General features: G+C 48.0%; 1 protein-coding gene across 6 annotated transcripts; it reads right to left on the reverse strand.

Moving 5' to 3' along the window:
- On the reverse strand, positions 1-22,146 carry LOC120906891. 6 transcript variants are annotated; one of them, XM_040318997.1, is made up of 8 exons: positions 21,911-22,146; positions 17,231-19,236; positions 7,809-7,877; positions 7,589-7,722; positions 7,313-7,513; positions 6,630-7,221; positions 6,430-6,545; positions 1-6,341 (listed from the first exon to the last, which is right to left on the reverse strand). In XM_040318997.1, exons 2-8 carry the CDS (start codon positions 18,504-18,506, stop codon positions 3,441-3,443), a joined length of 5,289 nt encoding a protein of 1,762 aa, XP_040174931.1. In that variant the 5' UTR covers positions 18,507-19,236; positions 21,911-22,146; the 3' UTR covers positions 1-3,440. The 6 variants fall into 6 exon arrangements, with proteins under 6 accessions (XP_040174931.1, XP_040174933.1, XP_040174936.1 ...); XM_040318999.1 differs by having other exon boundaries at positions 22,063-22,130; XM_040319002.1 differs by lacking the exon at positions 21,911-22,146 and adding an exon at positions 21,828-21,889.
- Positions 22,147-22,439: the final 293 nt, after the last annotated feature.

The following is a 22,439-nucleotide window of genomic DNA, read 5'->3' on the forward strand; positions in this document are numbered from 1 at the left end:
TATTTAAATTATCAAAGTATTATTCATTCATTCTGTCTGTGTTTTTTTGTTCTCTCTATAATGTGAGGTGTTTGTCAAAACTATTCCTTAACCTGGGCTCTTTTTGCCTTTGTATGCTTCTTCCCATCTCCCTGTGTTTCTGTGTGTGTGTGTCTGTGTCTGTGATCTGCTCTAAATTGGTCTGTGTATCTGTTGCGCAAGTAGTGAGCAAAACGCTCACCGCCCCTTTTGCGCTGCTGTGTAAAGATCAACTTTGCTTTGTTTTATCCTGTGGCGATGTTAAAACGATGTCGTACGAGCATAATACAAAACTTCTAATACACACGGCACGCAAACAAACACACACTAACGATGATGGTGTATTGCATTTTTTTTGCTATGTCTCTCTCTCTCACTATAAACCTAACAAGGAAAACAATCGATGCTGCACATTTGCAGTGTACGTGTGTGTTTGTGTGTTTGTGTGATTTTTTGTTTAAATCTGACCACCATAAAGTTTAACCCACTAGAAAATTACCTATCACTAAACATTGCTACTAAGCATTGCTACAACAAAACAAAAAAAAAAAAGAAAAACAAACAAAAAATAAGGAAAACCAGCAATTAACACACTTAAAACACCCACGTAATTAGCGAGGTGCTATAGTGCGTGTGTGTGTATAGGAAAAAAGGGTAGCTGGGAGGGAGGGGTAAGGTAAAGAGAAGCAAACATTATTTAGCTAAACACGTTTCCTCTTCACTCGCTCTCTCTCTCTCTCTCTCTCTCTCTCTCTCTCTCTCTGTCTCTTATTATTGTTAATGTTATTATTATACTATCTGTCTGTTTCGTCCTTCGTCCTCTTTTGCACCGTGCCTGACTACTTAACGAACTAAGTGTTTTTGTATGCATACCTACATATATATTTGTATATATTAATGGTTTCTTTTCATCGTCCTTTAGTTCCTCTCATTTCCGCTATCGCTGTTTGCCGGTGCCGCCGAACTGTGTGCTTAGCTTTCATTTTATCTTTATGCACCGTAAGCCATGGGCAGCGCCACGAACCGACCATACATATAAAAAAACAAAACCATAAGTGTGTGCTAATGCACTGCTGCACTTTAACACACCTTAACACTACACTATAATATACTTGTGTGTGTGTTTGCAATATCTTGCAGTATCTTGTAGATAGCAGTAATGTTTAGGTATAAATTATAAAACTTTTCTTCTTGTTTCATCTTGCTTTTGCTTCTTTTTACAGCTGTGCATCTTTACACGATCATTACACCTTTGCTTCCTTTTTTTCCATTTCACTTGTTTGATATGAAAGATCACCGAGCCTGGTCTGTATGGGTGTGTGTGTGTGTGTTTGTGTGTGAGTGTTGGTTTTCATATTGCTACACGCTACTAATAATGCAGACTTAATTTTACAAGAAAAGAATTTACAATTTCATTATTTCCTACACGCACTTGTGCCTTTTGTTAATAATTAACTTACAATATTGTTAATTGTCCTGCCTAACACGCACTGCTAAAAATGTATCCATAATTAGCGACCTCCCTCTCCTGCCTGCCCTCCTCGAGAGACAGAGGTCCACATTTTATGTATTGTATATGCATTTTTTGTGTCTTTATATCTAGGCGTTGATAAAACTCCAAACACATCGTGATGTTTCTGTGTTAGCGGTGAAACAGTATGTGCATTACCTTCTCATACACTAAACTGATGACAGATCGATGTGATCTTTGCACAATTATTAAACTTCTTCTGCTTCACACACACACCATACACACAAACACTCAATACACACATACACACTTGTTTTAAGTATGAACCAAAAGTGGGCTCTCCTTTCTATCCCCCTCCTGGATCACTCTTTAAGGCTCGTTCGCTACTACGACTTTGGTCTGCTTTTCGCTCTATGCTACCCTTCTCACTCACTCACTCACACACACATGCACTAATCGGTCAAAATTTACACTTGTTGTAGATAAAACTATTCGATACGTGTACGTGTTTTAATTGGATTACTTAATAACACAATTTACATGTTCACTATTCCTTGCTGTATAAAAACAAACCGATTTTCTATCGTTTCTTTTCTGTTGGCTTCCTCCGAAGCTGAACACACCAGAGGATGATCAGGGACAGAACAGGGATGCTGCTGTACAATGCGTTTTGGTTGGCATTCACCGAATAAAAGAGTAGTTAACGCGGCCTACGCTGATGGAAGAGTGGTTGAAACCTCTCCCAAGAGCTGCACCGCCGTCACTGATCCTTCATTCGCGTCGTTATGGCCTGCCGCTTGTCCTATTTACTATTTTACACTTTCACGTGTGTGTGTGTGTTGCATTGAGAATCATTGATACTACTACACTCCATTGTTCTAAACATGCACCTCATTCGGTGTAGGGAAGCTGCCGTATCGAATGCATCGCTCTATAAACCAAGGGCAAACGGTTGAGATTCATATTGTTGCGCTTCACATATATTCCTCATTATTAACCCTGCACGAACAGTCAAAGCCTACTCCAACGCGTTTCCTCTGCCATGTAAGTGCACTTTTCCTTGTTATTTACAAGTATTTGGAAAAAAACGATTCCTTTTTTACCGGAAAGCGTCTTCCTTCCTCTACTTTCACATCTTTCTCTTCTTTAGCTACCATTTCTCCCGTTACCAGTCATGTGGTAAACAAAAAAAAACAAAAAAAATAATTTTTAATCTACATGATCGGATTTAAACAAAAATCATTCGTGACATACATGTTAGGATAGCAGAAGAGGGGGAAAACTACAAAAGAGCTAAAGTTATAATTAATGCAAACAAAACGAACGTATGTATATATGTACAAAATGATTCCGCAACGCAAAATAGTGAAGAAAAGATTCTACAAAAACCATAACACACCATTTAGAGTAAAGGAGGCGACAGGTCAGTACCAGTATAAAACGTCAACCCTTTTCGTCCGGAACCCGCGTGGTCAGGGGGCTGATATTCCAAAACATAAAAACGCTCCCCCTCGCTTCACTGACTACTGTTAAGGGCGGTAATCTAAAATCATTCTCATGGTGAGCGCACGATAGAGCTAAAGGCCATCTACTTGTAGAATAAAATCGGTTCCTTGCTCATGCCTCTCATTTACCTAAAACGAAGTGGGTACTAAAAAACCATACTTTATCCGGGTAGCAGTACAATTGTACAGTGTGTGGGTGTGTGTGTGTTTGTGTGTGCAAGATTAAACCGTAATAAAGAGCAACCGTAACACAACGATAGGCTCATCCAGAAGCTTGTCCATCTATCCATTCATTCCCCCTTCCCTGGCATCCCTTTGCGTACAATCTTTTGGTAAAAAAAGGTAATAAATAAATATCAATCACTGTAATCCCTTCAAACACACGCACACACGCAATCGCCTCACTGAAGCCGGGGGGGCTCCACCGGGCATCCGCCGCTCGTATATTATAACACCGGACCACTGTCGCCCGACCCGTACAGTATGCTGTCAAAGCCAAACGTTGGCCGTCGCCGTTGCGAAAGCGAGTAGTTTTTCCGTTCCAGCTGCCGCAAGCGCTTCGGGCGCGGCTCGTCGAAGCAAAGCTCGGGCCGGCGTTTGCGTATCTGGCCGAAGAGCTGCCGCTCCTGCTTGGCCACGAACGGTTTGCCCTCGGTTGCCGTGAATTGGGACCGCACGCCGCAATCGCTCTCGCTGAAACCGATAAACTGCATGCACTCCTCGTGCTCGAACCCGACGAAAACGTCCGACGAAGGGCCAGTGCCAAGGAACAGCACGTCATCGTCGTCCGACGCGACCGAGAGGGAGCGCATGCCCGCCGTCAGCAATTGGTGGCTGCTAGCGAGGTGAAGGTTGGCAAATATCTCTTGCTTTACCAGCACCGGCGTGATCAGGTCGCTGAAGCACCACGGTTCTTTGGGTACATTGTGCCAGCTGGGGGGCGTCGATGTGGTGGTTGGTTGCAGCGGTTCCTGGTTGAATTCTTTCTCCTTTTTCACCCTCACTCCCGCCGGCGTTCGGTTTGGCGTGCGAGCGTTGACATTGCTAGCGTTGCTATTGTTATTACTACCACCACCACCACCACCACCACCACCACCACTACTACTTTTATCACTTTTCGCACTAGCAACAGGCAGGAGAGCGGACGGTGACGGTTCTGCTGTTGGCCGTTCGTTTTCTTTGCTCTTGTTGGTACGAGCTGTACTGCTTCTGCTTCGGCTTTTCTCACCAGCTTGCCTACTACTACATCTGCTACTACTACTACTACGACTGCTGTCCAGGGCTGGTACTAAGTTCAGCGAATCGCCCAGTATCGCTTTGGTCGTATCGGAGAAATCTTCGCCGCCCATAATGTCCTCTTCCGGCATGAAGGCGGTAATAAGCTGTGCCTCCTGCTTAACGAACACTTCGCTACCGGCTTGGGCGGACTTTTCCACCGTCGCCAGTGCTGCCAGTCCGCTCTCCTCCACCACCAATTCGTTATTGTTCTTTTCCGCTTCCGGCGGCTTACTGCTGCATATTGTCTGTTCCGGCACCGTTGCTTCCACTTCCGGCACCTTGTTTGTGACGTCGTAGCTCACCATCTCGGCATCCTCCTGCTCCTGCTCCTCCTCTTCCTCCTCCACGTCGGCAACTATTTCGTCCGCCGGTTTTTCCTCCTCCAAATCCTTCCCGCATTCCTTCGCTTCGCTGTCCTTATTACTTTCATCTTCCTGTAGCGTCACGCGTGCCACCGCCGGCGCAATGCTTTCCGCTTCAGCGGGCGATGGTTCCGTCGGCTCAGTCGACGGCACGCTTGTCTCCGGCAGCGCTGCACTACTGTGCTGCTGCTCCTCCTCCTGCTGCTGCTGCTGCCGCACGTTCGGCACTTCATCCTCGTCGTCATCGAGCACGATCACGACCGATCCGTTCGACAAGTGGCGCGCATCGCGCATCGGGCTGCCCGAGTGCGACAGGCTGCTCTTGCTGCTCTTGCTGCGCCCGATGCCGCTCGAGGTGCTCTCCTCCAGCGAGCTGCTGTACTGCGACTCGACCGATTTCGTCGTCGATACGGACAGGTCGGCCGCCACTTCCTCCTTCTGCTGCTGGTGGTGTGCGGTGGTTCGTTTACTGGCTTTACTGCTCGGCGAAGCGTTCCGGTGGTCAGGCACTGCGGTTGTTTTGGAGTTCGATTTTACCACCTGCCCACTGCTGCTACTACTACTCTCCGTGCGATTGTTGGACCGGTGGTGGTGTTGGTGCTGGGATGATGAAACCGTCGCTGTTTGCGCTACCAGCGCAGCCGCACTCCTTTGCCGCCGTGCGCTTCCCTCGTTCTGCAACCGGAAGCCGCCCTGCTCCGCCAGCTTAAATGCGTCGTACGTGTTGCGCACGTTCGTCTGCAGCTGCTCGTACGGTAGCCGGGCCTGGCTCGGCAGGCCCCGGTTGTACGGTGCGAGCGAATGCTGCTGCCCTCGCCTTCCACCGCCGGACGATTCGCACAGCAGCCACTCGTGGCCGAGCAGCTCCTGCATCGTGATGCGCTGGTCCGGATTGACCGTCAGCAGCGAGCGCACCAAACTTTTCGCCCCTTCGCTCACACCCATCCAGATGCTCGAGCTGAGATCGAACGAACCGCGCCGTATCTTGTCGGTGATGATTTCCATCTGCTTCGACGTCGAGGCAAGGTTGTCGTGGCCGAAGAACTGGCGCGGCGTGAACGGTGCCTGCCCGCACAGCATCGTGTAGAGGATGACGCCGAGCGACCAGAGGTCGGTCGTTTCAAGCGAGTACGAGCTGTTGCTGGCCGTGCTCTTCTGCCCTGTGCTGCCGACGAGCACTTCGGGCGCCGCGTATCCGAGCGTACCGGCCGGCTGCGGTGCGTCGTTGCTGTCCAGCCGCTGGGCGAAGCCGAAATCGATCAGCCGCAGCTGGTCGGAGGACGACCGCTCGAGCATCACATTCTCCGGCTTCAGATCGCGATGGGCGTACCCTTGCCGGTGGATGTAGGCGACCGCATCGACCAGCTGGGAGAAGTAGCCCCGGACGCGCCCCTCGGTCAGCTGGTGCTGCTGCCGGTTGAGGTGCTGCAGCAGCTCGCCACCCTCGAGCAGCTCCAGCACGAGATAGATGTAGTTGGCGTCCTCCAGCAGCTCGACGAACCGCACTACGTGCGGGTGGCCCTGGCACTGGCGCAGCGCGTCCGCCTCGTGCCGCGCGAACGCGGCCGTGTGCGGATGGTTGAAGAGCACCTTGACGGCGAAGACACTGTTGCTGCGCAACCGCTGGCACTTGAGGCAGGTCGAGTAGGCGCCGGACCCGATGGACGGCGTGCTGGTCAGTTCGTACTTTCGGAAGAAGGGCGATTGCTAAAAGGGAACGCAAACGATAGAGCGATTATGAAACGGAATTCCTTTTTTTTTTAGTAAAGAAGCGACGAACAACCCTCCCTCTTACCTTGGACGCACTTCTCCTAATGTAACTCTCGAGCGGGCGCTTGTTGTGGATCGGGATGAACTTGTTCCGATCGGTGACGTTTTTGGTAAGGAGCTTCGGTGATACGTAGGAATAACCTGAGCAAAAACAGTTCACAAAAAAAAGAAGAAACACGTTAGTTTCTGCTTGCTAGAGAGCCTGCAGCGCCCTACAACACCCACCTCTAAACAAACGATCTGCATTCTTTGGCGGTTCGCACGGCTTTTCCGTCACTTCCTGCTTGGTAAACTCCGAGCTGAAGTTGCGCGTGTCGCGATCGTTCTCCGCCAGCGGCGGGTACGGCGCCTCGATCTGCTTCCGCACCAGCCGGGACCAGTTGATCGACCGCAGGAACGGGTGCGACTTCAGCTCGGACGCATCGCCCTTGCCGCTGCCGAGCCGGCGCTTCGGATCCTTTACCAGCAGCCGGCGGATGAAGTCGGTCGCCTCGGGCGACAGGTTCTCCGGGATGATCGCTTCCGTTTCCGTGATGCGGCGGGCGATCTCGTTCTGGTCCGCGGTGAACGGGGACGCACCGGTGAGCAGCTCGAACGTTAGCACACCGACCGACCACCAGTCGACGGCAGAGTCGTGACCCTGCTGCGTCGGCTTCAATATCTCGGGCGCCATATACTCGACCGTGCCGCAGAAGCTGTGAGCCCGCTCGTTCTCGTAAACGAGCTCGCGCGAAAGCCCGAAGTCGGTCAGCACGATGTGCCCGTCCACGTCGACCAGAATGTTTTCCAGCTTAATATCACGATACACAATGCCCAGCTGTGACGGGAGGAGGAGGTTGGAACAAAGAGAGAGAAAGTAATTTTCGATTAGTATAAACAAAATTCCCGATCGCAACGGCAGGATTTACCTTATGCAGATGCTCGATGGCGACTATTATCTCGGCGATGTAGATCTGCACGGCCGGTTCGTCGAAATGCATTCGATTGCACAGCAGCGTAAACAGCTCGCCCCCGATCACGTAGTCCAAGATCAGGTACAGCTTGGAGTCGGTCTGGAAGGCGTAATGCATTGTGACCAGAAACGGAGCTTCCTGTATTGCTTCCAGCACCTGAGAAACGGAAAAAACGGTGGAACATTAGTATCTTGAAGTGAATGTAGTGGATTTTGCGCGTTCACCGCCTACCTGTCGTTCCGTTCGCGTGTGTTCTGCTGTCTTTTTCTTCAAGCTTACGATGCCCTTCTTCAGCACTTTCATGGCGTAGATTTTGTCCTTATCTACGCCAGTTAGCTTTTGCACCAAGTACACCGTGCCGTAAGCTGCATAGAAGGTAAAGGGGAAAGGATTACTATGTAGCATTATATCGTCGGTGGGATATTGTTTGCCAGGGCGCGGCCTAACTTACCTCCAGTACCAAGGACTTTTAGCAGCTCGAAATCCTCCAAACTGACTTTGTCTCTGTCATTCAGTTGCACTGCAATCGGAATAGAAAAAAAATACGTATTTTGTTAGTGATGGATAAAGTTGGCAACAATTCTTAGTCGACAACGATCCGAGATTTCGAAAATTTCGGAAGGTAGGTCTTAACAGCATTATTCGAAGTTGTTTGAAATCGTCCGGAGTAGTCCAGAGTAGTTCAAAGTTGTTAGGAGTCGTCCGGAGTCATCCGGAGTCAGAGTCTTCCGGAGTTGCCCAGAGTAGTTCAAAGTCGCCCAGAATTGCCAGGAGTCTTTGGAATTCGGAGTCGTCTGGAGTCGTTTGGAGTCGTCCGGAATCGTCCGGAATCGTCCGGAATCGTCCGGAATCGTCCGGAATCGTCCGGAGTCGCCAGGAGTCTTTCGAATTCGGAGTCGTCTGAAGTCGTCTGAAGTCGACTGGAGTTGTCTGAAGTCGTTTGGAGTCGTCTGGAGTCGTCTGGAGTCGTCTGGAGTCGTTTGGAGTCGTCTGGAGTCGTCCAGAGTCGTCCAGAGTCGTCCAGAGTCATTCGAAGTCGTCCAGAGTCGTCCAGAGTCATTCGAAGTCGTCCAGAGTCGTCCAGAGTCATTCAAAGTCGTCCAGAGTCGTCCAGAGTCGTCCAGAGTCGTCCAGAGTCGTCCAGAGTCGTCCAGAGTCGTCCAGAATCGTCAGGAATCGTCCGAGGTCGTTTGGAGTTTTTTGAAGTCCGCTTGGAGACGGTTCAGGTTGAATCCAACAGACTCCGATTTCGGTCGACTCTGAATGACTCCGCACGACTCTTAACCACTCTTAACCAACCATAACAATTCACCTAGAATTGGAGATTCTTTGAATATTGGATTGATGATGATTCTTAATCTTCTTTGAAAACTGTAAATCGCTTACATCGATCATATCGTATTTGTGTCTACTTGTCGTATTAATATTGCACCCGTCAACCTGGCGTGATAAACAATAGGAGGACCCGCTGTAACAAGAACTGGCGCAGCATTCCACAAGAGCTTGTGGTGCCCAAATGTATACGGTAACTTTTCCTGCATACCAGGCGCTTTTTATGTTTCTGCCCTCGAGAATGGTGTCACGACACAGATCGATCCCACCACTCCAGCAAAAGCACATTCCATTGGATGGATCCATCCGAAAAACGGTGGTACGGCGGAGAGGTTGGGTTCCAACAACCCGCACCAACATCGTGTTCTGCTCATATCTCTCTTGTGTTACCCATCCGGTTGGCCATTTGTGTGTGTGTGTGAAAAAACGGGCTTGTGCCTCACAATCGACCCCCTCCCCCTCTTTCCAACATATCTCAACCAAAAGGAAATCACAACCATTCAGGATGGGAGAACGACGTGAGATTCTTCATGTAGTTTTTACTACTCCCCTCCACTTGCCACTTGTACTTTTTGTGGGTGTGAGCAAAGGTGCAAGATGTTGATGATGATGATGTTGATGATGTTGATGGGTGACAGGTCGCGAGACGAGCGCGGTATGATTTGATGACCTACTTCTTGCGTTTGCGTACGTTTGATGCCGCTAACAGTGGTGTGCGCGTGTGTATGAGTGTGTCCGTGTTTGCATTAGTAGTGAGCGGCAATGTAATTGTAATAGTAGGCAATGCTGTTGCGCTACCACCTCAGCCGTGGCCATCTGTGAGCGAACACACAACACGGTAGGCCGCCGTACGCCGTGTATGAAAACATTGAGTGTCTCTCTCTCTCTCTCTCTAACTCTCTCAGCGCTGGCAGAAACCGGCAGAACAAACAACTCAGCTAGGATTTAAATCCAGCAAAAACGGGAAAGATGCTTCAATTACTGTTTGGTCGATTAATGGAGAAAATGAATATCTATATTCTCTTTCCTATTCCATAGCATAATTGAAATGTTTTGCCCCAAAACTCTGCGTACCAGAAGAGAGAGAAAGAGAGGAAAAAATCCCCGTTAGACCAGTGAGTTACACACTTCCGTTAGTCGGGTGTATGTTGGGGGAGGTGGTATTTTCGAAGGCCGCGCGGTAAGCATGAAATAACGGAACCACACCATCACAAGCGCGCGCTCACGGTTTTCTGTTATGTTGCCACCTTCCCCATCGAAGCATCCCCCCCAGTACTGTTGGGAGGGTTGGAGAGTTGTACTACGAACTGCTGGCATGCGCTCAACAGAGAGAGAGAGAGAGAGAGAGAGAGAGAGAGAGAGAGAGAGCGCGAGAGTGAGAATGTGTAAGTGTGTATTTGTGCCCGTGTACAATAGTGTTAGCGAGCGGTGAAATCTATCTTTACATTACTGCATCTCTCTTTTCATACAAACACATACACACACATTCACGCCACCGGTTTGCCCTTCTCCACATACACACCAACAGTAGGCCGGAATGTTGGGCCTACTACCACCCCGGCTCCCCGTGAGAGGCCGTATAGTGAGAGTGACGAAGCGCCGGCACATTTCACTGGCCTTCTTGTTTCTCTTTCGCCGCGTAACGCTGTGGCAAAAGTGAATGAGCGAGTGCAAACTTCCACTAAGAAAAAAAGGAAGAGAGAGAGAGAGCGAGAAAACGGCAGAGAGAGTGACCTGCAGCAGCAGCATGTTTGCGTTTATGTTGGTTGCAAACAAACAAAATATAACACCTGTAGCATTCGCGTTACAATGCACGGATGTACGTACACTATTTGGCGCTACTATTTTCATGTGTTAGTGTGTGTGTGTGTGTTATTAGGGAAATTTCCATCCAGTGCTGTGGGACGCACAAAATTTCCATTACACATCACACACTTCAGCGCTCTCAGTGGAAATCTTCAACGCCGTCTCGAAGAAGTACAAACATGTTTGTCCTCATCAATGACGTATGTTTGTCATTAAACGAAGCGTTATGGTGTAACGCAAACACGTTACATTGCTTCAAGCGTTAACACAAGCTTAGTACCCTACCACTAATCCACTTAAGCTGAAGCAGAATACAAAAGATGACCTTTTTTGGCTTAATTTGCACACCTCGATGCACGATTTGAGTCGGAAAAATGGCGCAGTTACATACGACGACGACTCTCCTCTCTCTCTCTCGCATTGTGTTTTATCTATTACTATTATTTTTCGTATGTCGATTTTCATTCGTCCCCTTTGCGGCTTGCTGCCGTACGATGTTGTTTACCATTTTGCTTTGCCCGTGCTTCAAGGTTTGTTTTGCTGTTTTTTTGGTGTGTGCTTTCGGTTTCATTCATTCGCTCTCTTTCTCTCTCTCTTTCTCTCTCTCTCTCTCAAGCTCTTATTTCCTGACCACAACAATGCATGCTGGTAAAGCTTTGAAATGAACAGAAAACAAAAACAAAACAAAAAAAGCACAAAAATGTGTGCGATAAGCATAAGGCTACACATGCGGCGGCTCCGTGCATTGGATTAAGTTAGTTGTCTGCGTTTTTATACTTTAACAAACATGCCTTCAAGGGCATAGAAAAGGGTTACCCTATATAAATTCTTTGTTATTTATTCTTTTTTTTTTAATACAAGAAAAATACTGTACTGTACTGTAAATGTCATTTCACAATTCAGCCCTAAATAAGGCACGGTGTGCATCAGGTGGAGAGAAAATGTACTTTCATTTTCATACACAAACACCTTCACAAACAAAACGCTGCAAAAAAAGACGGGAAGTGAAAGTAGCAGGGAAGTAAACGAAGAATATCGTTACCAAATGCAGCTCTCGCTGTGATGTGGAGTGAACACTATTGGGTAGAGCATGATAAATTTAGCTCATTTATGATCCAATTCAAATGACCGAAAACGTCTGGGGAGCGTACATTTCACACACAGTCGCCATTTCTCACCACAAAATTTTCCACCAAAACACATCTTGGTTGATGTTTAGAGGCACAAGACGAAAACGTTGGCCTTGTACAGACATGATTTGTTCTCCTGCATCTTCTCTCACTGTTTGATTTATTGCAATATTGCGCAAATATTATCCCATTGCAGATGCTTCCAAACCCGGCGTCGTGTAACCAATACACACACACACACACACACACACTTATGCATATCAGAGAGAGAGAGAGAGAGAGAGAGAGAGAGAGAGAGAGAGCGAGATGCACCAACAACATATCAATGTGGAATTATTTTTTGTGCGCAATACTTCTGCATTCGATAAAAAACTCATCTTGACCTGCACAAAACAAGTCGCACACCCACACATAGACAAATAAAACAAAATAGTCCGTTTTGAAATGATTTACCATAATTTGCTATACTTCTAATGCAGTGTAGCATAACAAAATCCCCAACAACTCAAGTAATAAACACCCCAAAAACTTCCACTCCGAGTGCTGCGCATCCCCATTCATCACACACTACTTAACACACACACACACTACAACAAAATCGCCACCATGACGGTCTTACAATGTAGTACACCAACCCACCCACCCTGTGTCTACTACTTGCAAACGCAGCTACAGCAACCAACACACACAGGCGCAACTCTTCTGCGCAAAACCCGCTTTACTCGTGCGCGCCGCCGCCCGTTTGGTGTACGCAGCATTGTGCGCGCACGAGCATCCCGCGATTCACGACGGGTGCAATAATACGGCATACGCAGCAGCAGCAGCAGCAGGCAAACAGTGCAGTGAGTATCACACACACACATAGACAAAAGCGGACACAGACACTCGCGTAAAGGTATTTTTTCCACGCAAACACCAACAACAATTGTGCAAAACAACTGCACAACACACATGCAGTTGTGCAGTGCAGTGCAGGCTTTAAGTCAGGAAAAACGGAACCAACACATTTGCGCAACGTCAGAGAGGAAGAAAAGACTTTGAAGACGCGGAACAGAAATGGCTGGATTTTGAGTTGTTGGACGGAGAGTATTCAAGAAGTTGTATCCCCAGAAATAGAGCAAAATGTTAGGAACAATTCATTTAACATCACTTCACGCTAAAACACATGCTCGCAAGACGGTTTGCGGTTTCCTTATCATGGGTCATATCAGTTTACATTGCGCTGTGATGCGGTTTGATGTGTCTCAATCACGCTCAGTATTTACACTTTACAGTAGCGACCACCACCATCGTGTGATATGATAGGAACCACTTTATAATATCCATCTATAACATTACAAGTTTGGCTCTAGCAGAGGGGCCTGCAAAGTTGATGTTTAAACATTCAATCTTTTCATTCAAATTTATCAAATATGTAGACGTTTGATAGCTAAAAGAAAAGTCGTTCATATCATCAACTATCTCCGAAAATGTGACCCCCTTTTACTCCGGCTGCTTCTTATCATCAGATATACCACACATAGCACCCGATTGCAAATCACAAACGAAAAATACAAAATGTTCTCCCCGCGCCAAACGTCTGAGCAGCTAGCTTTCTTTGTTGTCTGCTGAACGAATGATTGCAGACAACCCCAACCCTTTTCCAAAACACCCAAGGACGACAGACAATTTAATCTCGTCCCCAAATATCGAGACACAAAGGGGGGGGGGGGGGGGGGTCGAGAACATAAACCCAACAGCCACTACTAACACAACCTGCTCTATGATGCTGATGGTCATGGTTTTTTCCAACAACAACAAAAACTGCACCATTGGGGACTCATCGCCTCCTCCTCCTTCCATTCCAGTGTAATGCATTTTTACAGACCAACTGATGTTTGGGGGCGGAGAAGTGGCAGCAATCACGTCGCCAATCAATAGTGCCACACACCACACCACCACTAGCGGCATCCCCCCAGGGTTCTTTGAAATTCCTGACCTGGGGGACGACAGAAACGGGAAAACTTTGTGTGTGTGTGTGCGTCTTCAACCCTTCCCGGGCTTCCAAGAATCCCAACCACCGCCGACGAGACGGGTTTTTACTTGCACGTACGTACGTACAAGTCGCAAAAAGAAAAGAGGACCTTCACGAAGGTCGTCTGAAAAATGGTTAGCGCGAGGAGAGAAAGTTTTTGTCGTGGAACTCTTGGGGAAAAAGAAATGCGACCACCACAACAAGTATGGGGAAATGTGGTGGAGAAGTATGATGAGAGTGGTGCCGTGTGTCCTTCCGAAATGGTTGAAGGTTTGCGTTTTTCTTTATAAAATTGGGGACATTTATGTATGCTTGGTAGCACAAAACCCTAAACTTCATTGGCATTTATGGTGGTAGCTCAAAGAGAAGGAGAGCAGGGTAACTCTCAAACCGTTATGAAAATGAAGTTTGACACGCAAAGAGATAATACTTCTTAATTAGGGCAGGCATATGCGCGCATGTTGTTTGTGTCACTGTTTCCCCCCCTCAATCTCGTCTCAATTATAAGGCATTTTGTTGACTTTTTTTTTGGAGAATTTTTATAATTTGATTGTCGTTTTTTAGATGAATCGGAATCGAATCTCAAACCTGTTGTTCTATTAAGAAACTCTAAACCATATTAAGAACTTCTAAAGAAAAAGTGTATCACATACACCACAAATAAGGAAGCGTGTTATGATAAAAAGTAGGAAGATGTGGTTTTTTACCCAACACTTCATGCTTCCCACCACATCCTCGATAGCAATATGAAACAGTGTGTAAGTAAATAAAATCAATTCAATGAAAAAATGGATTTTTTTGTAATTCCTAACCGAAGCTTCATTTTTTAGTTGCAATTCTAGCACATCGATTGTGACACATGATAACAACATATGCCACAAGGCGGCTACAATCAGCCATAACCCATCACACACAAACCCAAAAACTGTTCTGGAATGGCGCAGCTTGTTACGGTCACTGACCGACCGGCCATCGGTTTGACCAAACTATGTTTGGGTTTGCTCAGGGTCAAGGTACAGCGGCGCGAAGCACGGTCGCTGCGCTTCCGATTGCCATTGATTGGGAATAGGTTAAACATACTAATAACGTACGACACATTGGTAGACGGTGGACATGGCAGCGGGGCAAACTACAACTAAATATATGCGTCGTCCAGACTTCATTGACTGGAGATGTCATGCCCACACACGCACAAAAGTGTAGTCCAATCTATCAAAAATTAAAGTCCCAAAAATTAAGGAAAATTCTCGATTGTTGAGCGGCTAACACAAAAAGATAGAAAGAATTTTGATAAATTGTTCATTTCACAAGAAAATTAGAAGGACAATGACCATATAACAGTTAATTATAAACACCAAAAAACTTGTTCTCTTCGTCCCTTTAATCACATAAGCTCATTCTTGCACTTTGCATCCGTTGCAACTGTTAAACATTAACAACTTTGAAGCGAAAATTTAGCGACCCATGCAACTTGGACTTCTTCTAGGAACACAGAAGGCAAGAGAACAGTGGACTGCACGTGTGTCCATACATTGCCCACTGCCCACCATACCATACCATCAAAACAAATGTACGTTCCGGGGAAGTCTTGTTGACCTTTGACCGACAAGCCTTTGGCCGGGGAGGGGTTGACAAAAATAACCTTACGACGAGCGCGGACGCCACGTGTGGGCCTTGGCAAGCGCACAAATACTGGAACATAGCCGGCAGGGTAAAATAAACCTAACAACCTTTTGCAGAGGGCTACACCTTTCTGTGCACAAACAAAACTGCAAAAAGTGAAAAACAACAAACAAAATAACAAACATCCAGAGGAAAGCAGCCTATAGACAATTGGGACGAAGAAATGCAGCAGGCATACAGCTCCATAGACGGAGAAAGAAAAAGAGAGAGAGAGAGAGAGAGAGAGAGAGAGAGAGAGAGCACAAGTGTAGCAAACTGTATCCCATCATCATTACTCTATTCCTAAAAGATCATCAACCAACAAGCTACCAAGTTGAAGAACCCATCAAAGTAAGTCATGGGAAACCCCGCAAACGAACTCAGTCAAAGTGCGACCCGGAAATTGTAGATGGATTGTAACGGAGGCTAAGTCACAGTGAACATAACTGTTTTACTTTTCTTCTAAGCACAGCCTACTGCTGCTGCTGCGGTTGTCCACTTTCATTCTCAGAGGAGGGGATCAGATTGATGTTTCTTCTTTTACATACACTCTCTCTCTCTCTTTTATACACGCTCTCTTACAGCTGAGGGATTGGGGAAGAAAAATAAAACCAAAACAAGCACAGTCACTTGCTGACAGATGTATGTGTATGCTGTGGGTACGTCCCTATAAGCACAGCACACAGTTGCAGTGGAGAAAAGCAAACGTTTGTGTCCACCACCCCACCAGAAGATCGGAAGATTATGGGTAACATTCCCCCGATGGATGATGGTTGTTGTTTGTTTGTCTTCTTCTCCCCCATATTTCTGTCCCCCACCACGATAGTTAGTGCGGTTTTTTGTGTTTTCTTTTGTGGTGGATGCTGAGTGATGATGAGTTACTGCACCAAACCAAATGGGGCGCAAAAGACACATCATTCCACACTCATTTGTCCCGTGCTATCTTCTACATTATTATCGTACCGGGGCATAAGGGTGCCTCCATCGGAATTTAATAATCAGTTTTATTCTTTACTATTTTTGTAAGCTTAATCTAAAAAAAACCATCTTCAAAAGATTATAATCGATGTGTCTGAGTTCGATGCGCACTGTTCCGTCCGATTGAGACTCTTTGAACAGATTGAAATCTAACTTCACCAGTCAGGACCGTTTCCATGGTGCAGTTGGCATGCGTGTGTAGCTTAAGAACATGCGGCCGCCCCCGTCCTAGCCTCAAATCTCGCATGAACTCAAAAAAAGTATCGCGATTTAACAATTAATATTCTACATTACTAGACATTTTTAAGAGGACATAATATTATAATCTGTCAGCAGACTTAACGAAGTGTGTTTTACTATTGTAAAATATCGTTTGTAAAATTTACTACATTTAGTTCGTGTACAGCTTTGTATTTTTGTGATGTCCCTAACGAAATCATACAGCTCCCCAACATACACACACAACAAAACAAGCTCATACCCCCTCCCAACATTTGCAAAAAAGGTGGGTATGGTTTCATTTCGGTTCTGCGTTCCGAGCGCGCGGCTCTATTCGCGAAAGGAAAACGAGGTCAAAGTCAGTTTTTAATGCGCCAAGCCAAGGTAAACCTTAACGTGTCCAACGTATGTGTGTTTGTGTGTGTATGTACGTGGCCAAGGGGGTAGAACAGTGAACAAGGCGGTCGTTTCATCATCATACCCCACCCTCCCCAATACGCCTTCTCTCAACGGACACATTGCTGACAAGTTGGATTTTTGAATGTTTTACCCCACCGTTTCCCTATTTTCACCCATTGGAGCACATGCAGACGCAACGTCTAGAAAGTGCTCCAATTCCGACGAAACACATCACATTAAACTGAAGAAACTTCGTTTTCAAAAAATACAAAGATCGGGAAAGTGTGCATGCCCAGGCGTACACAGTTGATTCTAGCTGCTGATGAGACTTACCTTTTGTGTTGATGGCCGATATTTTGATCATCTCCAGCTCGTCGATGTCGGCCTGCGTCTGCGTCACCGGACTGTCCTGTCGCTTGGACGCATCGGTACCGTTCTGTTGCTGCTGCTGCTGCTCCTTATGTCTGGCGTGCTGAAGTTGCCGCTTCTCGTCATGCTCGTCCACATCGATCACCTCGTCCTGGATGATAACGTCGTCATCATCCTCCTCCTCCTCCTCCTCCTCCTCATCCTCCTCCGCCGCCTGATGCTGACCATCCTCCTCCTCCTCCTCATCCTCTACGTCCTCTGCTTCCTCATCGTACTCCTGATCCTGCTCCTCGTACTCCTGATCCTGCTCCTCGTCCACCTCTTCCTGCTCCTCGTCCTCCAGATACTGCTGCTGTTCGTGTTCGTCACCGTCGGCCGCCTCCTCGTACTCCTCCTCCTCATCGCCCTGCATGCCACCCTCGAGCTCCTCCTGCCCTTCGTATTCGTTGTCCTCCTCCTCGTCTTCCGGGGCTTGCCCGCCACCGTGCTCCTCTTCCTCGTCTTCCTCGTCCTCCTCTTCTCCATGCACCGAGGACGAGGTAGTATCGCACGCGCCCGCCACCGCTCGGCCGCCCTTCCGCTGGCGCCGTGACCAGCGCACCGAGGATGAATTGACCACCGTCTGCACCTCCTCTTCATCATCCCCTTCCTCCTCGTCCTCCTCCTCATCCAACCGTATACCGTCGAGGGCTTCCAGGTAGCGATCCTCCTCCTCGTCCTGCTGTTCATCAACGCGCCGCTGCTGCTGCTGGTCGTCATCGTCCTCGCCGCTCGTACCGTCCGAGTCAATGATCATGTGCGCTTCGCGGGCCTGCCGGTAGCCGGCGAGCGGCCGCTGCTGTCGCTGCCGCTTGCCCAGCTGCTGCATCCCGATGGTGGCGTCCGCCACCACATGCTCGATCAGCGTTGCGGGCGGGATCGATTCGGACAGCCCCTTGCGCATACCGTACCCGGACAGCAGCGAGGACATGGTGCTTTCGGCCGCCCGCTGATACAGCTCTTCGATGCGGCGCGATGCGGCCATCCTGCCACCACCACCAGTCGCTGCCTGGGCTGCCTTCCGGCGGGAACCACCCGCGCCACTGCTGCTCGGTTCCTCCGCGTACAGGCGGGTCTCGTGGGCGCGTGTTGTCGCTACCCGGCCACGGCTGATGCTGATGCCAGGATTGATCGCGGCCACACCTCCTCCTCCTCCACCGCCTACCCCTGCTCCGGCACGGGTACGATTGTTACGTCGCATTGCTGTTGTTGTTGCTGTTGCTGTTGTTGCTGAATGTTGTTCGGCGAGTGTTTTGCACCTCTATCAAAACCAGTGCTGACTCGATTGTTCAAACTTCAAACACACACACACACACACACTTTTTGTTCCGTTTGGGGGCTCTCTTCGCTCACTCAATACATACACACACACACACAGACGCACTCGAAGCGCGTTTCGAATTATCCTCACAATGAAAAACAACGGAAGGGATAACAGCCACCCGCGCGCGCGCCCCGGCACCGTAACAAAGCGAAACAAACGAAGCAAAAATAAATTCCCTCCCGGGGGGCGCCTCGCACGATACCGCACCACGGGTTTGTCACGGGTGGTGAATTGTTTTCGTTTCTCTTATCACACCAGCCCACTGTGCGCACGGTGTAGGCATTTTATTTTCTTTCCCACCAAAAAAAAAAAAAGGGCAAAAGGGGCTCCCCGTGAGGCTTCCTCCTCCTTTTAGCAGAACAGAATCGCGGAGCTTGAAACCGTCGAAACGACACAACCACTTCTTCACACACAGCACACTTTTTTGTTGTCGTTGTTTCGTTGCTGCTTCTTGTTCTTCGCACACACACGCACGCTTCTAAGCGAGGATGCCGCCGAAATTAAGTGGAGGGGGGTGAATAAAAACATACACTTTTGCTTTGCTCTTCTTCCTCTTTTGGTACGGGGATGCGCGTGTTGTGTTGCAGCACTTCTTCACTTTACTGAACTGTGGGGGAAAACGAGAAACGATGGAAGAAAGAAAATGAAAAACCTGAAAACAGGAACACTTTTTTTCTACAAGAAAAAACAACATCAACTTCCGTCCGCCGCTCTAGCAAACACACACACATACACACACGAACCGGATGCAAATCAATAACGCAATCGATTAGATACACATACACTCAGGGGAACCAACGCCAGCAACGGCAAGCCCTAACCGCACATCCTCGCACACTGTGTGTCTCAGCTGTTTGTCACACTCGCGCAACACTGTTGGCATCCTTGTTTCGATGCGCTGTTGACGGGTGGAAAAATACGAATGGCTGTGTGCTGCTCACTAGCGACACCGCACAAGTCACACAACGGTACACACTCACACACACACACACACACACGCACACAGCGTGCAGTCGGACTCGACTGTAAACGCAGTGGAGAAGCGCATATACATGCACACCAGCGTGTTACTTTACTGTCAACTGTCACACACACGCACACTTGCAGGCATGCTCTCCGCTCGTCCACACAACTCACAACTTCTTGGAGATGCTATGTGTGCGTGTGTGTCTGTTGGAATCGTAATGTGAGAAACGCATACACACACACACACCCTTTACAAGATGCACCACACCAGCGAGAAGTTACGAATGCAATTATGAAGAACAAATCTGTTTCCACTGAAAATCACACCACGTAGAGGGCCATCCATTTTCCTCTGTCTCCGTTTCTTTACACACACACACACTCCCCTTCCGATTTGATAGCGCGCTTGAAGTGTTTTGCGGTGTGTTTATGGTAGTTTTTTCCCCAATCCACACAAACTTACTCTCTACCCTCCCCCCGTGTGAACGCTTCGAAGGTGCGCTCAACTACACACACCGCCAGTGGCCGCCAACATTCGCGACAACTGCACAACTCTCGCCACAGGGCTTAAACATTCACGGGGACACACCACCACACGGCAAGCGAGAAGCTATAGCGAGACGGCCAAATAACGAAAAGGGCACAACACAGCACTCCGTGTAAAAACCCTCAGTCGATCTCTCGCGCGCGCCTCAGCTCACTATGGTGCGAGTGTGTGTGCGTTGCCTGTGGCGCCGCTAATCAAAACCTTCGTCCCCGTGCGATGGTATGGGTAAGCGAAAGCGTGTGCGCGTTACATCTCTTTCACGCACGCTGTCGCGCTCTCTCTCTTTCGCTCGCGCACTCCATCTCTCTTCGGTTTGCTCCCATTTCGGGTGCGATTTTGAAGCGATTATGGGCCGCACTTGATTTCAACACCCAGCTAAATAAAATTACTAAAAAAACAAACAAACGGAGTCGAAATGTGACAACCGTTCGGTGTAATTTCTGTGCAGTTTTCAAATAACTTTTGAACATTAAAAGCAACCATCTTACAATGGTGAGGGGGGGGGGAGACTACACGTTCTCCCCGTGACACGTACGTATATTTATTGTACGCGGCGCAGCGGACACACACACGCGCGCGTGCCCGAGCGCGAACGAGAGATGGAAAACAGTATAGCCAACCGAAAGGGAGAAAATCCTCCCTTTTGGGGTGATGTGCGGCGATCTCTTGCGGGGTTTTTGCTGCTCGCGAGACGACGTTTGCACTGTGTGTGTGTCCGTCCGTCCGTCCGTCCCCCTTTTCAGTGCGGCCCGCGATGCACCGATTTCGATATCCAAGGGAAGCAAAGAAATTGTGCGCGCGCGTGTGTGAGTATGTGTGTGAGAGAAGAGATATCTTTCTTATGCTACCACACAAATGATCACCGAGGGAAATGCAGATCACTTTTTTGGGGTTGTTCTGTCATGCAAACGAAAATGAAGTAAAAAATTAATGTCTCTTCAATACAACAATACTGGAATATTCTTGTACTTTGCAAAACGTTGCTGTTCTCTAGTACAATGCAGTTCATTTTTCCCGTTCTATGAAGACAAACCAGTCAAAGGAGTACAGTAAAATAATGTAAAAGTATAAAAATAGCCCCTCACTGTGTGTGTATTGCAAACCTCGCTTGTGACAGGTTTCCTTTTTGTTGTCTCGTGACAATGTGGAAATTGGCCGCACTAAAAACACACACACAGCCTGCTACTGTTCTCCTTCACACCGTCACTGCCATTGCAGGGATTAGAAAAATCAATCCGCACGACAATCCAAGCAAGCAATGAAGTTTTGCCAGTTTTTGCTGGAATGGAAGTTTCCTTTCGACGGGAGCTCTAAGCATTACTTTCCGCAGCAGCAACACGGCCCCCACGGTGTGTCCTTAGCGCTGCAAATACACAACAGAGCCACACACAGCACACGGCACAAGAAAAGCCCAATTCTCGCTGATAAATTCTTACGCACCACCATTGGGCGGCACACACACACACAAACACACTCACATGCACACACGGTACAATTTCCTGCATACATAAACAAACACAGAAAGTCACACAACAGAACGGGGCAGCAGCAGCTCCAAACCCCGGAAGGGGGGGGGGAGAAAAAGAAAGTTCGCACTTCTTTTCTGCGGTTGCTAGGTCGATGAAGGATTTTCAATCATGGCGTAGAGCGTGAGTGAGTGTGTGTGTGTGCTGCTGCTGCTTTACCTGCCCTCAGAAAACACAACACACAGCAACACAGCAGAAAACAACACACAAGGCGGAGGGGGGCTCTTAACACAACTCTTTACCTCTCCCGCACTGTGTCGCACACCGCGAGTGACTTTTTTCTTTTTTTCTTTTCTTGTCTTGCACGATTTACACTGGTGGTGTGTATGGAAATCCGATTTGCGATTGGCTTCTTGAAATATGTTGGAAGCGCTAGCGCTTCTGATATATGCACCGTCCGATTTTCACGCTTCCACACACGTCCGTTCGCGCTCACGCACTTACGTACACAAGCGCACACGCGAAACAGTTCTGCCAAAGAAAATCGGCTGCCCGTTCGCCCGCTGACTGTTCGCGACCGCACAGTGGTCAAGATCGCGGTCGAAATCTGCCGACGGGAAGCAAAATTTGGAATTATTATTTGTTTAGCTTATGTTTTATGTTAATATGGAGGATGAAATTATCCTGTTTTTGTAAAATTTTAATATTAAATTTAGCATAGAAACGACATGGAATTTGAGGGCGCTAAACGCTCGTTAACATGCTACGGGGCAGAGTTCAGGTGGTGGTCTACTAGGCGGACTGACGAGATGTTCAAATTTATTCCATTTA

The sequence above is a fragment of the Anopheles arabiensis genome, chromosome 2 (assembly GCF_016920715.1).
Source record: "Anopheles arabiensis isolate DONGOLA chromosome 2, AaraD3, whole genome shotgun sequence".
In the NCBI taxonomy this organism is placed as follows: Eukaryota; Metazoa; Arthropoda; class Insecta; order Diptera; family Culicidae; genus Anopheles; species Anopheles arabiensis.

Coding starts and splice junctions, on each gene's coding strand:
- LOC120906891 (XM_040318997.1), bottom strand. CDS start 18,506: ATGCGACGTAACAATCGTACCCGTGCCGGAGCAGGGGTAGGCGGTGGA. Junction 7,878..17,230: donor ATCGGCCATCAACACAAAAG/GTAAGTCTCATC, acceptor TTCCGATTGCAG/TGCAACTGAATGACAGAGAC. Junction 7,723..7,808: donor AAAAGTCCTTGGTACTGGAG/GTAAGTTAGGCC, acceptor CCTTCTATGCAG/CTTACGGCACGGTGTACTTG.